Source organism: Pocillopora damicornis, chromosome 1, assembly GCF_964200805.1.
Source record: "Pocillopora damicornis chromosome 1, jaPocDami1.2, whole genome shotgun sequence".
NCBI classification, from domain to species: Eukaryota; Metazoa; Cnidaria; class Anthozoa; order Scleractinia; family Pocilloporidae; genus Pocillopora; species Pocillopora damicornis.
Genome location: NC_142670.1, coordinates 38,532,341 through 38,549,328, shown reverse-complemented (window position 1 = coordinate 38,549,328; position 16,988 = coordinate 38,532,341). Strand labels below are relative to the sequence as shown.

The window sequence follows — 16,988 nt, the reverse complement described above, 5'->3', positions numbered from 1 at the left end:
ATAATAATAATAACACCTTGGTGATGGTCACATTTTGAATGCAGTCACTCTTTTGCATTGAATAGATGATAAACAATCAGTTTAGAAATAAACTTTAAGTATGGGGTAGTCTGCAATTTTTAACTGTTACTCAAGATGTCATGCTATCTGCAGATCTTCATATAATTGAGACAGTTTTTGTTGCATTTGCACTGGAAGGATCACTACTGAAAATGCACCATCTGTAATTGTAGATGTACTCATACTAATGGATAAAAATATTTTAATACTTATTCTTATTTTTCCCACAAGGTTAAAATTCAGTTTGCTGAGCACTTCAGTCTTTAGGAACTTAACAACTTTTTGAGTGGAAAACAAAATAGCAAAATACCTCAGAATGCAGTACAGGCATTGGACATTGTGGTGCGGCAGATGCCATCAATATACCCTGTTGGAAGATCATTCTTTACATTTGATGGTCAAGGAAGACCCCTGGGGGAGGGGTGTGCGGTGAAGTTTGGTTTTTATTCAAGTATTCGCCATTCTGAGTGGAAGGTTATGCTGCTAAACATTGATGGTGAGTTGCTACAGTTTGTAAAATCTTATATAATTTTTATGTTCTTACCATTGCTTTGAAAAAATTTGAGGAATATATGAAATGTTGTCTACTAAGTAATGTTCAAGTCTTAAAAAATTCATTTTCAAGACTGTATACTGTAATTCTGAAAATGAGCTACTGTTTCCTTTTGAAATTGAGCTTCCCAGTGTTCCTGATCATGAACCCATTAACCCTTTACAGTCCCTATCATCAGTATGTATCTTCTCCATACTGTTTTCTAAACATTTCCTGCCGAGCTGACAAAGAGAATTTGGTAAACAGTCAAGAGCTTTTTTAGTTGGTGATCATTTCCTTTATTTCTGTGACCTTAATGTTTGTCATTCGGGAGGGGGGGGTGATACTTCAAGGAGAGATTGGATGCTAGTCACTGTTAGTTGTCAAATGGTTAAAGAACTGTCCAATGTTTACATAATATTCTCAGTAAGTTTCTGTACCTATAGTCTCTGAAAAAGAATTTTACAAGGAGCAAACTGTTGTTCCTGATTTCTTGTGTGAAATGTTAGATGTAAAACCCCATAACCTTGAAGACAGCAGATTCGAACCTGACAGACGGAAGCTTGAGAATTAGCCATACACGGTGAGTTGCTATGTTCTCTGTTCTCTAACCATTCTTATTATAAATATTTGTGTACAGGTCTGTTCATTGTAGTGGTTTGTGAATTGTGGAGGGTTTACACTAAGCTGAATAGTGGAAAATCCAGGCCTGCAACTGATCATGGCTATTCTTCCCGAGAGAGACAAACAAATCTATCCAGAGATAAAACGTGTCGGGGACAACGTCATTGGAATTCCAACGCAGTGTGTTCAGTCAAAACACGTACATCGTACCAACCCCCAGGTTTGCGCCAACATCGCGTTGAAGATTAACTCCAAACTTGGTGGAATTAATCATGTTATAGATCCAGGTGAAAAGTCGCCTGTTTTCGAGAACCTGTTATTATCTTTGGCACCGACCTCACCCACCCCTCCCTGAATGAAAATGGAATTCCTTCCATTGCTGCGGTTGCAGCAAGTATGGACGCTAATACCACTAAGTACTGTGCACGAGTGCGAGCACAGAACCACAGGAATAGTGAAAGAGCTTTTAATTGAGTTTTACAGAGCCAGATCATCTTCTACTGGGACGGAGTCAGTGAGGGTCAGTGTGACCAAGTTCTTGCTCATGAGGTGCGGGCTGTGCAACAGGCCTGTATTATGCTTGAAAAAGATTATCGCCCGAGAATCACTTTTGTTGTGGTTCAGAAGCGCCATCATACGAGATTGTTTTGTGAAAACCAACGAGATGAAGTTGGCAAAGCAAGGAATGTTCCTCCTGGTACAACAGTGGACAGCGGTATCACACATCCGTATGAATTCGACTTTTATTTGTGCAGTCATTATGGAATCCAGGTACATCAGCTTTAACATGACATGTCGAGTTTTTACTCTGAGAATGGTGATTGGGAACTTGATTATTCTTTGTCAATCAAACCCTTACCTTTCCTTGGTTGCAATGTAGCTGTGCTATCTACAATTACCCACCAACTGCTCAAATAGCTACGGCACTTTTTTGTCTCTTTGTGTCTAGTCTTCTACCCATCTTTGAACGTGTGAAAGAGCGCCATCCTCTCCACACATTTCATAAATATAAGTACAACTCTGACATGAATCACAAGAGGTTTGCTGAAATCGTGGACTAGTATAGGATGATTTGCATACGGGTTGTCAAATTCAAAAAGTCTCGAAGGCATTCAGGTTTCCGAATAATCCCGTTCCCAAGTCTCTCACGGAAAAATCTTTATCCATATGGATGGCATTATTATTCCTCCTGTGACATTATCCAAAAAAAGAGGAAAAACTGTATACATATATTTCTCTTCCACGAACTAGAATTTTTAAAACATGGCTTTAGGACAGCTGTGTAAACTTTCTGGAACAACAACCTACCCAGTAACCTAAGTCAGACAAAATCATAATTTAGTTGATTCAAGCTATTACTTGGTTTTTATTTTGAAGCTAGTGAAACACCAATTTTGTGATCAGGTTGAGCTCGTATGGTTGTTTTGTTTGAGGCCGTTTTAAGGCATGCGTGAGACGTAGTTCCCTTTGTTAAAACAGTCATTTATTTCTTCTTTTTTTCTCGAGGAAGTTTACTGTGATTTTACTACGGCCTATAGGGAACAAGCCGACCTACATACTATCACGTGTTATATGACGAATATCTCATTCACAGCAGACGGCCTTCAGCAGCTCACATACCAGCTATGTCACGTGTACGCACGGTGCACACGCAGTGTTTTTATGCCAGCCCCCGCCTATTATGCCCATTTGGTGGCTTTCAGAGCCAGACACCACGTAACCGGAAATGGAGGGTTAGTGTTCACAGACTTGATGACCCAAGTATTTTTATTGAAATTTGTGTTCAAGTTATTACTTTGTCTCTTTGTCTTACTTTGGACTTTCAGTTGCTTAAAGAACGTTTGTAACTTTTTAGCACCGCTAGTCCTTACTAAACATGATTCCTTTAGCACCGCTAGTCCTTACTAAACATGATTCCTTTAGCACCACTAGTCCTTACTAAACATGATTCCTTTAGCACCACTAGTCCTTACTAAACATGATTCCTTTAGCACCACTAGTCCTTACTAAACATGATTCCTTTAGCACCGCTAGTCCTTACTAAACATGATTCCTTTAGCACCACTAGTCCTTACTAAACATGATTCCTTTAGCACCGCTAGTCCTTACTAAACATGATTCCTTTAGCACCGCTAGTCCTTACTAAACATGATTCCTTTAGCACCGCTAGTCCTTACTAAACATGATTCCTTTAGCACCGCTAGTCCTTACTAAACATGATTCCTTTAGCACCGCTAGTCCTTACTAAACATGATTCCTTTAGCACCGCTAGTCCTTACTAAACATGATTCCTTTAGCACCGCTAGTCCTTACTAAACATGATTCCTTTAGCACCGCTAGTCCTTACTAAACATGATTCCTTTAGCACCGCTAGTCCTTACTAAACATGATTCCTTTAGCACCGCTAGTCCTTACTAAACATGATTCCTTTAGCACCGCTAGTCCTTACTAAACATGATTCCTTTAGCACCGCTAGTCCTTACTAAACATGATTCCTTTAGCACCGCTAGTCCTTACTAAACATGATTCCTTTAGCACCGCTAGTCCTTACTAAACATGATTCCTTTAGCACCGCTAGTCCTTACTAAACATGATTCCTTTAGCACCGCTAGTCCTTACTAAACATGATTCCTTTAGCACCGCTAGTCCTTACTAAACATGATTCCTTTAGCACCGCTAGTCCTTACTAAACATGATTCCTTTAGCACCGCTAGTCCTTACTAAACATGATTCCTTTAGCACCGCTAGTCCTTACTAAACATGATTCCTTTAGCACCGCTAGTCCTTACTAAACATGATTCCTTTAGCACCGCTAGTCCTTACTAAACATGATTCCTTTAGCACCGCTAGTCCTTACTAAACATGATTCCTTTAGCACCGCTAGTCCTTACTAAACATGATTCCTTTAGCACCGCTAGTCCTTACTAAACATGATTCCTTTAGCACCGCTAGTCCTTACTAAACATGATTCCTCTTCCGAGCCAGTTTACTTGTAAAGTTTTATTCAAAGTAGAATCTTCTTGTTTCAGTATCGACCTGGTGAAATCTGCAAAAGCCATCGAAGTCAACGCGAAGATGAAAGGAGCCATGTACTTTACTTAGCTATTCAGCGGGAATATGATGTGCACATGCGCAATTTAACGTATTGGCAATGACGAAAACAACGAAAGATGGCAACTGTTTTGTTGTGTTATAATTGTTATAAATTAGTACTGTAACTCCAAGGAATGATCAAAGTTTCACTTCTCCTTACGATTCATATATGTTGTCTTATAAACAGTTTAGGAGATTAGACATGCTTATTAGCCGGAGTGATTTCTGATATAACACCATATTAACCAGTCTCAATCATAGGGAATTGTATGTCCGTCAGAAGAGAGAATTGCCGCTTGGATCTGGGAATTAAATGGTCCAACCAGAATTAGCAAAAAAGGCGATTATTGCCAGGAAGACGTTATTTAAATAACTGCTCGTTTTCTCCTTATTTTGTTAAAAGTAAAAAAGGGTTGGGCTGCTTAGAGGTATCACGCTTGATTTGAGCAAGATTATATTGAAAAAATGAGGTAAACTAGATTCAGTTCAATTGTTAATATTATCAAAACAGTTTGTATAAGAAAAATGTAAATTGAAGAGACATTGCCTCCTCACAAATGTTACAGGTTGTGATAGAAAAGACTAAATGTATTAAAATGGTTGTTTGACATGGTTTGTTACTACTCTGGTTTTAGGATTTAACGAATGTAACGGAGAAGTTACAATTTATAGACCCAACGTTTCGACACTCCTGTCTAGTGGCTTCATCAGGGGTGATCAAACGCTACGACAAGAGGTCCTTTTATACGCTCTCTAATTAGCTGCCCTTTTTTCTGACGAGGTGTAAATAGGCGTCAGGAATTAAGCCGCCATCATCACGATTTAAAGGAGCGTGGGCGGAGTTGATATGTCAGGCGTCTAGATAAAGGCGCTAGTGGTATTACCGATTAGTGGTGATAATTTTAGACCTATCCCATCCAATTGTATGGTTGATTAGGCATGTGTGCTCCGATAAAGCTTAATTTTCTTTTTTGCTAAAGCAGACCGCTTTTTGATGCTCTTTCAAACGTGTACCAAACTAACGTTTGGTCTGTCCGATATACTCGTTATCACAGTCATTGCAGGGAATAGAATAAATAGCGTCGGTTCGTTGTTCTTTGGTGACAGGATCCTTAGGTTTGGCAAAAATATGCCCCAAAGTCTGAAAAGGTTTTTGAGCAACTTTAACGTTGTGGCCATTCAAAATTCTCTTGATGGGTTCCGTAACACCCTGAATGTAGGGAATAACAGCAAAACCAGTCGCTGGTTCCCTCTCATCAGGAGTGCTACTAGTTGTAACTGGTTTTCGGCAGTTACGGAGAAAAGTTTCCCATTTCTGCCCGCAGTTTGTGGCTTTCTTACATTTGTGTACCGTTCGTAGGTTAAGTTCTTTTGTTTTGCAGTTCTAGCTAAGTTAACTTAGTAAAGATTTGATGAGTTGCCAGTGGTTTTGATATTTAAACATCTATCTTTTTTGTGAAGAGCTCAATGAGTAAAGGTCTATAAAATTCCAAAGGCGTATTTCTATATTAACAGCATTCGCCGCGTTCAATGTGTTATGATGTGAGCTGGAGACATGGGTCGAGTACGAAAATACAAAGCCTGTTGGAAAACTTTCGAGAGAGATGATTTTCTGAGAAATTTACAGGTGAAAACAGAATATACTGTTGTTGCGTCATAGTGCCTAGTAAAGACAATTCGAGAAACATACGTCCTAAGCAATCGTTTTTCAGCAATCAGAGAAACGTGAGACGGGAGACACGGTTAACAAGATCCTTAAAATCAACGGCCTTTTCCAATTTTCCTCATCCTGATTGTATATTTACCCTACCTATCCTGTTCAGTGAAATTTCACCGACCCAATCCTTCAATCCAGTCCCCCGATATTCCTTCTACTCTTAAGCTGAGCCATCTAGGGGACTTTGCCCCTTACCAGCAGGCCCCAACACGTTTCCGACACGTTATTCTTCTTTTGTCTTATATTTGCACCATTTCTGCTCAACCCGGCTAAGCTCGGCTAATTCTTAGCAACAATCATTTGTTTGATACATCAATGCAAACTGAGAAGTTCAGCCACGTTTCGACTTTACACAACTCTACGGCACGCTGGGCTTGCTTTTGTGCCGCGGTGGGCTGCCATGGGAAATTGCTGTACTGTATGGTAAATTTGAAACGGCCTGCGTAATGATCATATTTAAAAAGCTATACTAATCATTTCAGCATCTATTTTCTTGGAAAATATTGGAGGGATGAAGCTCAAATTCGTAAAAGAGATCGAGCATCATGTCATCGATCAACAACCGTCGTTAGTTAGGAGAGAATTTCAGTAATTTGGGGTTAACTTCAGTTTGACGTGGAGGAGGTCGCGGCTGGCGGCCATCAAGTTGCAAGCCTTGTTTCCCTTTCCCCAGCGGCCTCCAGCCAAAACTAATTTCGTAAAAAGACGCTTCAAACGGCCCATGAAGACGAAAAAATACCCCAAATGAGTTCTTTAACATTTTATTGAACTTTATAGAGATATTAAGACCGAGATGTAATTTAGATATGCAATTTTCAGAGTCTTCACGTAGGGTTAAAGGACTGAATTAAATAAAAGCCCTTACATTGCTTAAAGCCTCTCTCAGTTAAAAGCGAACTATTTCCTGAAATCTTGGATCGCTTGCTAACAATCGTGTTTAAATGTAGCGGTAAATTTTCACAAATACGCTGAATAAAACAGGCAAGGGTACCTACTTATCCTAGAAATGAGTTTTGAAATCATTCCAAACAGCATCGTCTCGTCTACAAGTGTACAATTTACGCAAATCCCAGGCGTTTTGATCGCGACGGGTAAACAAGCGAAATGACATCCTGAATTTGTTGCAGAGAGATACAACGCCAACACCGAGAGATTTTCCTTAACGCAGTGGAGAATTCTGCAACACGCTTCATTCCGCTTTAACTTGTAACACAACCGGCTACTTTAATGGAGGCAAGCTGAGTAAAGACAGAAAAGCCTCCATAAATATTATGTTTCCATAGAAGGGTTCGTAGTCATGGTGACGGTGACGTTTTTACAACTCAAGCTTAGTTCAGTGGCCACGGATATGTTTGTGAACGTCTTTAGAGTCGGTTTTCACGGAAGGGTTCGTAATCATGGTGACAGTGACATTTTCACAACTCATGCTGAGGTCAAGCGGATATGTTTGTGTTGGGGTCGAGTTTCGACGCTTAACCGCTGTCAGTTAAACTTAGTGCACTCAACAACACGTGGGAAAAATTCCCTAGAAAATCCATAAATTGCCAAAGCAGGGACATCTCTCTCGCATAGGCTTTGCATTACCGGCTAAGGGTAATTCATCAAAATAAATACCCATTATTATTATTATCATACACCGTTCATCCAAGTTACCCACAATGTATGATCCTAGGACGAACAGACGCGACGTGAAAGGACAACAATTTGAAATTCTGAAACTGATACGGCGGTGACGATAACTCAACTTTGGGTTACCAATTGAGACAACCCCTTCCGCTATCACAGACGAGTCAAAAGCGGCCATGAAATATACCACTACAGTCTAAATAAGAATTTGAACTGTACTACATCGCCATGTCTTATGTCGCATACAGGGGTCTGCTCTTTGAGATAGGCAGAAAACTCAGTCAGCGTGATCATCAACAATTACTCGCGTTGTGTGGATTAAAAGACGAGGCTGATAACTTACCAAACGCTCATTCATTATTGGAAAGGCTAGAAGGAAAGAGTCAATTGGGAATTGACCGACTTGGAGATTTGGAGGAAGTCTTGGCTTCTTTAGATGAGTTGTCTCTGTTGGAAAAACTTAAAGAGTTCGAGAAGAAAAGGAAAGAATACAAAAACTTACTTGCAAAGGTACATGGTGCACTCGATAGCGACGAACGCATTCATCTGGAACAACTCAAGGATATTTGTAAAAGAGAGATATCGATGGAGCTTCATGAGAGCATTTCCAATGTTCGAACATTGTTCAAAGAACTGGAAAAACATGGAGGTTTGGGATTTCGCAGACTTGATTTTCTGAAAGAGATTTTGACAGAAATAGGGAAGGAGGACTTGGTGAGAGAGATCGAGGAGTATGAGCAGCGACGAAATAACAACGATGCAGCCGAAAGAAGAAAAGGTAAATAAAAATTTTGTGTTTGTGTATGTAAACGCTTAAGGCAATTGAGTGTAGTAGGAGCATACGAGAGATATGGGGAGATTTTACAGCAGAATATTACGTGCGTTTTCGCACACGCATATCACTGAACTGATTTAACATCGACTTTTTCCTTGATCCTTGATATAGAGATCTTGTCTGGTGTCTGTCATGATAACTATGTTCTTTAATTCTTTTCATTTTAAGCGAAAGTGTACTCTTGGGGCAAAGCTGTTGCCAAAAGGGCGGTCGAAGGTAAGCAGAACTTTCACGTGATCATGTGAAATAATTGTTCGTTGTGTATTAAAATTTACAAGGTATCATGAAGTGATATCTTAAGTTTGTCAGAAACGACCAATTCAAGTGATCTTTGATTGGAGAAAGCCTTCTGAAGTTTTTACATAACAACTGAGGCACTTCCAGTGGATGTTGTATGTATTTCGATGTCGTTGCTGTGTAGCACTACGGCTTTGCGGGTCATTCCCAATGATAAAGGGGTGAGACAGTGGGCACTGCGCATAAGCATACTTCAGAAGACTTTACAATTGTCAGTGCTTACATAGGTGACTGTACCCGGAAAATCTGCTCTTAAGATGCTATTGGACCGTCTTTATTACTAGAGTTCCCAGGCCTGTAGAGTTCCCAACTAGGCATAGAACGTTTTTGGTAATCAGTTGACGCAAAGGATGCAACACTCATGTTTCCTTATTTATCTTAAAATATCGTTTCTTGTTTCGTCTGCGGAGAGAATATCATTAATCTACATGTTTAAGAAAGAGCTTGCTTAGATGAGGCATTCATTAGTGCCCAGGAAATACGGTTAGACGAATAAATTGTATAGGAGAGCTGATTGCATGTAAAGAGAACCTTTGTTTTTATACATTTTTGGACTCCTTTTCCAGCTTCAGCGTTTGCTAAGCTTGACCTGAATGCAGCTGTGCTAATTTCATGCGTGATCTCAGGGTTACACACAAATGTTTGGTCTTGGGGATAGAATAGTAGCGTAAATTGGTTGCTCAGTGAATCGTTTTCTTCTAATTCTAACTTTACTGAGAAGTGTGGCTATCAGGCCAAACTTTGTAACAAATAGAGAAAGAGTTAATTGCGTCATCTTCTGAGAATTGAATCCGTAATAGTATTGTACACGGCGGTTCCAGACCATTTTCAAATCAAACGTATTCCAAATCATTTCGGGCATATTATTTTTCGACATTTTGGTAAATTACATGTTACTAAAAAGAAATAATTTTATGGATATGAAAGATGGACATAATTTGATGGAATCATTTTATAAGATCAAAGCGTTGGAATACTATAGGAGGCTAGCGATATGATCTCACAGCAGTTTTCTATTACGTGACATTCTCAGAAAAACAGGAAGTCAATAATGTAATACAACAGGGACTTTTCTGAGGAAATGAGCCATAGCATTGCTATTGTTTTAAGGTCATATGATAGTCACATGATTTTTTTCGACCTATCAGCAAGTGTTTAATGCATTGTACATAAAATCAGTTCCGAGGTGAAAGATACCCAGATACTAACCAGTTCATTTCCTACGCGTTGGAATTTCCCAAGCGTTGGAACTAAATTTTTTCTTTCTTTGACTTTTCCAATCACTTTCTCATTAGTGCTATCAAATATGTTGAGTTTTCTGGATGGTCAAATTTATCTATGCTTTGTACTCTCCTAGAGCACGCTCTTTCAACCAATGACAGCGGGCGTTATATCCGAACTTTATTATGAAGCACAGTTAATTTGCAAGGGATAAGATCTACACACTCCCCCAATGACCATACACATATTTCTCATCTCCATCATCCGCATCATAAACATCAGAAACATCTCCTGACTTGTACGGGGGTGAGCAACACCGATCATAGCTGAAAAATCCTTTTTTAGCTGCGTTGTCTTCGTTCATTTATTTCAATACCTTCGAATTCGACTCCTTCTATTCCTGAACCACTATCAAATTTCATCATGATGTTGATGTTCATGTTGATGATGATACCTTCTCATTGGGAGTGACCAAAAAAATTACCAACGAAACGTTCGTTCTTTGATTGAAATTTGGTAGGAGATTTCTTTTCAAAGTTACCCTTTATGATTCGTTTTTTGTTTTTTGTTTTTGGTTATTTTTCAATTGTATTTTCACTAGTTCCCTTAAAGACGTGGCTTCTAGTTGGTCGAAAAGCGGTAACTTTCGCTGAAATTTTGGCCAACTGGGAGTCTGTTGGTCAGTTTTTTAGAAGCTTTGCCGAACGGGTTCTTCCCCCTGATACAGAACTCGCCGACATGGGTGAAGGGAGTGTCTGCTTCACAGTTCAGGCAAACAGTTTAAATGGGCTCACCACTTTGTGGAATATGTACCAGGACGGTACGCTCAAGACACGCCTGTACGACTTCTTGGTGACTGAGAAAGTTAAGCTTCTTGCTGAAGCTGAAGAGAAAGTTGAACTAACAGCAACAATTGAGGAAGAAGATTACAGGAGAGCTTGCATTGATCTAAATAATGAAGCCAAAGGTAACTAAGCAAGTGTACTCTCTAGACAACGCAAAAAATTCGTTCAACAGGGTCATTTTAGTGTAAGATATTTAACTATATCACAAATCAGTTTTCACTCTGTCTTCAAATAAGTGTTTTAATTACCTTGACTCGTACTTTACTCATTGTAATGAACACTGGACGAAAAAAATGGATTTTCCTGGGTTGCAAACGTTGGGCAAAAATGAAACAAATTTCACTTTTGCCTAAGTTTGCTAATTTTTGCTTAGTGGCAAAGATCATCTTTGCATCATTTTTGCTTACGTATTAAATGTTGAGCGCTGTCATGCAGTTGACGTTACTTTACACCCTTCGCAAATATGTGGTCAAATTTATTTTTTTGCCGATGTTTTTCTGGGGTAGCAAAAAAGGTGCAAACTTTGCACAGCATACATGTTTGCTTAGGGAAGCAAATGTGGTCAAACTGTTAACTTTGAACAAGTTTACAGTGGTTTGCAAATGCTGCCAAATCATCGTCATAGAAGCCCTTTGCTAGGGTAGTAAATTTGTGTAAAATATCAACAACAAACTTGTTCGTTAGGTTTGTCATGTGTACAAAGTATCAACACTGGACAAGGTTTGTGTATGTGGTTCAAGCATAAGTATGCAAGTAGGTTTGCACGCGCTTGAAATATTTGCTCCGGGCTAGGTACGAGGTTAAAGCATCGATGCTTATTCAAATTTACTCTGCATTGTGAATCTATTGAAGTACTCGATCTGTAGTCATGCTTGGGGGATTCTCTTCGATTACTGTACTAAGGCCTCCATACGCTTGAAAAACCTTTCGCTGCTGATCTTGTCGGTCTTCGGTATCATTAAGCGGGTTGCTTTCACGTGAGACTTTCGACTCGTGTAGTTAGATCTTTAACAAATCAGTTCTTTATGGCTGGTTGCTTTTCTGAGCTTCGGGTGGTCTTTGCAAACTAAGCCGTGACTCAAAAATAATTCAAACACGAACACTGAGTCCCATAAAGCAGCGTAAAGGCTTCATAAGTCTTTCTTATAGCTTCCTCGATTTGTTGGGCCTTGCTTGTTCAGTTTCATATCCTGTAAAGAACGGCAATGGTTTTCCATCGACGAACCTTAACCGGCGCTTGCATTTGAATCCATCGTTGGAGATTTGAACACATCCTTCAAGCGTCCGTCGATGAAAACCGGCGTTCGATTGGTTAAGGATGAGGAAAAGGTTAATGATTTAAGTAGCTACGCAATGAACACAATAAAGGCTTCGTTTCCGCCGAGCAGCGATATTGGGGTCCAAGCGTTGTTTTCGTGCTCATTTTCGAATGGGCGGGATAAGAAAGGCGTAGTGAACGTAAAAAGATCAGCGAGTGTGCCTTAGGATGCATATTTCTCTGCATATTTCTCAGACAAGCGGTCTTGAATTTATTACTTGCGACACAAAGATCCTAAGGTAAGCTACTGTTCGAACTTTTCGTCTTGAAATCACTTCATTCATTTACTGATCACGTGTGAATTTGAGGACATAAGTTATTTCCTTGAGAAAAACCTGTGGTTTTCCTGAGTTGCATTTATTATTTGTTACCAACATTAAGACAGGTACCATACATGCCATGAGTATTTGGCACGAGAAAATACATCAGTGTAAGAAGCAGTTCTAATGTTCTGAACAAGCCATGTTGTAAGTGATCTCGCGACAAACAATCACAATGGTTTGATGTACATTATTGTATTCTCCTACTCACCAGTAACTCCAATCTCACAATCAATCAACTCAAATAATGTATAATATTTCTGTACTTTCGTCACGAACCTATCAACAGATTCAATGTAACGCCTCATTCCCCCCCCCCCATTTGACTCTCAATGAGGCAAATGTAGAACACGATAAATCTACAGTCTAAAAACACAACTGTCACTAATTTGAAAGTGAAATGTCACTTGTAAAGTCTAATCCTCGTTTAGTTTGTCTTGAGCTATAGCAGCTATTCGCTAGCATGCATCTGCTGCGGCTCTTCCCGGCTGGAATTCTCTGGCATCAGCTCTTAGCGTCTCTCCTCTCCTTCGTTCAGATCTGTCGCAAGTTAATTCAAGAGGATACAGTAGCTGCAGTAGTCTCTTAGGGTGTGTCTTCCCAGCTCTTAGCTGCGCCCCTCTTATCACTCCGTCTCGATCTTGAATCAGGCGTTCCACTACACCAACTTCCATTTGCCTCTTACGCTTCTCTCCTTTGATAAAGATCACGTCTCCTTCTTTCAAGGTAGCTTCTTCCGTTTGATGGTTGAGATCATGACGCTCTCTTAGGGCCTTTAGGTACTCGGTTGTCCATCTTTTCCATAGGACGCCCTTACATTTCCGTAGGTACTTGGTTTTCTGAGGTCATAATCAGCATTTGTTGGTTCTTCAGGAATTTGATTTGGCTGTCCAAACAGCATAAGGTTGGGGTCAAAATTGGCATTTGAATGTCGTCTTCTAAATGACCAAGAGGTCTGTTGTTAAGTGTTGTCTCCACATCCAAGATGACCTCTTCCAATTTATGCCAGCGCAGGTGACCGTTTCCGATTACTTTGTACATACTCTGCTTCATGACGACAATCAGACTTTCGAACTGACCGCCCCGCCATGGAGCTCTACTGAGAATAAACTGCCACTGGGTGTTTTGCTTGGCTAGCCAGTCTTTCATCTTCTTATCTTGTTGAACGTTCTTTAACCATTTGCGTGCTGAAACTAAGGTTCTCCCATTATCGGAGATGATTTTTTCTAGCCGACCTCGTCTCTCCTCGAAACGTTTCAGACTGCATAAAAACTTTTCCCTTGTTTGATCTGGTTGTAGATCCAAATAGACGGCACGGATTAAGCTACATGCAAATGGTAGAATATATACGTTCATCTCCCTTTTCTTCTTGCTGAAGTACTTGATAGACCCAGTGAAGTCGGCTCCGATGGATTTGAAGGGCACTGATCCTTCTGTTCTTTCCTTGGGTAGGTTTCCAGTCGGTGGGTTTGCTAGAGTGTTTACTTAAAAGCGTTTACACCCACTGCACTCATTTATTACTCTCTTTGTTAGTCGTCTGAGGCGAGGTACCCAATATTTCTCTCGTATCTTCGCCATCTTCAAACTGACTCCCCCATGGAGAGTCTGAAGGTGGGCGTGCATTACCAGCTTTTTGCTAAACAAAGCACCATCTGGAAGATAAATGGGGTAGTCTCCCTGGATACACCCTCTGCATTCGTACAGACCATCTGCGTTCTTCTGGAGATTAAGACGTTGCTGATCTTCCTGAAACCTGCTCGTAGCCTGGCATTTGACTTGTGTCCCTTTTTCCCAGAACCTCATCTGCTTACTAGTTTTTTGAGTGGTCATTTGTCCGGTGATTATTTACTGGCCTTAGCTCTGCAGTTTCGAATAAAGCGCAACACCTACGACCCGACTAGGATGGTTGTCCACAGGTCCCATTTCTGCATCAGCTCATCATGTCCGTCTTTGTTTCAATGGTGACTGTCAGTACTTACCTAATGACTGTGGCTCAGCTTGCGTCTTTGTGGTCGGACGTGGCTTCGTAGGACGTCTACTTTTCCAGTCAACACTCTTTCCCAATTCTCCCACGCGATCTTTAGCTCTCTGGGAACACCACAGTCCCAAGGTACTCGGGCGTTGCATGTTTCTCTGTACAGCATCTTTCTAGCTGAGGTGACGAGTGAAGCTAATCCCAAAGGGTCCTACATCTTGGCTATCTTCCTGTGGATTTCTCTCTAAGTTACTTTGACGATTGGGGCGGGAAAGGCCACTTCTAATGTGTCCACTGTTTTGTTCCACGGTCTGCCTAGCAATTTGGTCTCCCCCATCTTTACATCCATATAATACTTGGCGAAGCTTTGGCTTGCATTTAGCGCAGTAGTTGGTTGTTGCCCTGGTGTTTCCTCCACGGGTGCGGCAAGGCTGTGACTTGCTTCCTGTTGAGTGGTTGAATGTTCTTCTGCCGCTTTCTCTGAGGATGATGGCTCTTCTAAGGATAGCAAATTTGAATGCCAGATGTACAACTGGAATCTCCCTTCTCTGAAAATAGCCCGGGCTGCTTGCTTCAAGTGTTGTGTCTCGATTACAGTTGTTGCACCGGTAATCAGGTAGTCATCATAGAGGCTCCATCTAACTTCTTCGACTTCGTTTGGGAAATTCTGCTGAAGGTTTCGCAGGTGCTGCTCTATAATTCCTCCGTGAAGGAATGGTGATGTGGACAGCCCGAATAGTGCTCGCGTGAATCTGAGCCCGAATAGTGCTCGTGTGAATCTGAGCCCGAATAGTGCTCGTGTGAATCTGAGTGTCTCCACTTACATGGTCTTTAGGTCCTTCAACCAATGAAACCTCATCGCGTCTCGGTCTCCCTCTCTGATCCTCACTTGCAAAAACGCTTGTTTTAGATCGTCTGCTAGAGCCACGGGACAGTCTGTCTTTCGCACTACGGCTTTGTATGGAAGGTAGAACTCTTTTCCTTCTGGTTCCTTAAGCGCTCGCTACACCATTCCCTGCGTCAAGTCTGGATGTCTGGGTCAGAAACATCTTGGTTAGGTCTGGTTCGCTCCCAGAAGACATAAGGGTCCATCCAAAACGCGTAAGTTCAGCTATCAGTTCTCCAGGTTTCCCCATTTTGGGTGTGGTCTTCTTCTTGATTCTTGCGTATTCGCTTGTTCTGAGGATTCACTGGACGGGGAGCTCTCTCTTCAATTTAACATCATCTATTTCCACTCCTCTTAGGTGGTTACACTTCGCTAAGATGTCTTTGAACCAAGGATTGGTTAGGGTTAGTAACACATCACGTTCACCTTTGTTATCTCTGTGCGCGGGTGAAAATTCCCCAAGAGGTTTTCAATCCCCACGTCTGGATTTCGATTTCTTTGTCTGTTGTTAGCACAAGCGTTTCGATCCTTCTGAACTCTTTCCGCACTGGCTGTTTACCTATTCGACCAGGTAAGGCTGCTGACGCGTATGAGTTTCCGGCTCCAGTGTCCAGTAGCGCACGGCACCGAATACCACAAACTTCAACGACAAACACCGGGTAGGTTACACTGCTTTTCCCAGTGGCAACTAACATGTGCTCAGGTTTTTTGTATCCAAACAGAGATGTTCTCACAGATTGATGAGTAGTGTCTCCTTCGGCAGTATGAACATTTCGTAACGCAGTGGCACTCCTCGGCTCTGTGATTTGGACCGGTGCAGCTAAAACATAATTGCTTTTGGATAAGTAGCTTTCTTCGTTCGGAGACCGACGTGACATTATCGCAGTTTGTCGATAAGTGGTTTGGCTGGTCGTAATGGACGCATTGTCTTCCTTTTACTTCACGTTAATTTGTTCTTTGATTTGTTTGATCTCTTTTCTTGTCGATTTTCTTCTCATGTTTAAGTTTCTGCTCTAGTTTGGCTTTCTCTAACTTCACTTCGTCGTCGAATTTCTTCTCTCTTTTTTTTTTGGCTCGCTCTTCTTCTTCCTTCGCTGCGGTTTCCATTTCGACCATTTCGGCACCCTCCAATTCTTTAATCGCTAACTCTGCTTTCTAAAATTCACCCTCTCTTTCTTCAATTTGTGCGCTCCTTTCAAAAATGCCTTCTTTATCTTCTTCAGCTTCAAACCTATTTTCTTGAACGGTTATCTTAGGGCCGTGAACTCCATCGATTACTTTTTCAATGTGTTACGCAATCTGTCCGCGGACGTGTGTTCTTCTTATCAATCGCGTGACCGATTGCTCCTTTCTAATCTTAAGGATTTCCAGCTTCGTGTTACTTAACCCTTTAACTCCCAGATGTGAATAACGTGCAACTTCTCATAATAATATCCATACATTATCCAACAAACATGCAATGAGAATACTCAAACTTATCAGATAGAAGTTGTTATCTTGATTTAACACCAAATTCTCGCAACAAATTTACAAGGAAATTTGTAGCTGCCAGAGGGGAGACTTAATAATTAGGTCTTGGGAAATAAAGGTTAAACCCCATCTCCATAAGCTGACAGATCTGTCTATGGTTCTTCACAAA

General features: G+C 40.9%; 1 protein-coding gene and 1 pseudogene across 2 annotated transcripts; both read left to right on the top strand.

Annotated features, from left to right (window-relative positions):
- Positions 1–1,283: 1,283 nt before the first annotated feature.
- Positions 1,284–4,920, top strand: LOC149053739 (protein argonaute-2-like; annotated as a pseudogene). Its single transcript, XR_016180060.1, has 3 exons — positions 1,284–1,987; positions 2,755–2,949; positions 4,246–4,920. The product of XR_016180060.1 is annotated as a protein argonaute-2-like (transcript).
- Positions 4,921–7,829: 2,909 nt separating this feature from the next.
- On the top strand, positions 7,830–10,980 carry LOC149053738 (uncharacterized). Its single transcript, XM_089183609.1, has 3 exons — positions 7,830–8,430; positions 8,656–8,703; positions 10,607–10,980. The coding sequence occupies exons 1-3, from the start codon at positions 7,881–7,883 to the stop codon at positions 10,978–10,980; spliced, it is 972 nt and encodes a 323-aa protein (XP_089039735.1). The 5' UTR covers positions 7,830–7,880.
- Positions 10,981–16,988: the final 6,008 nt, after the last annotated feature.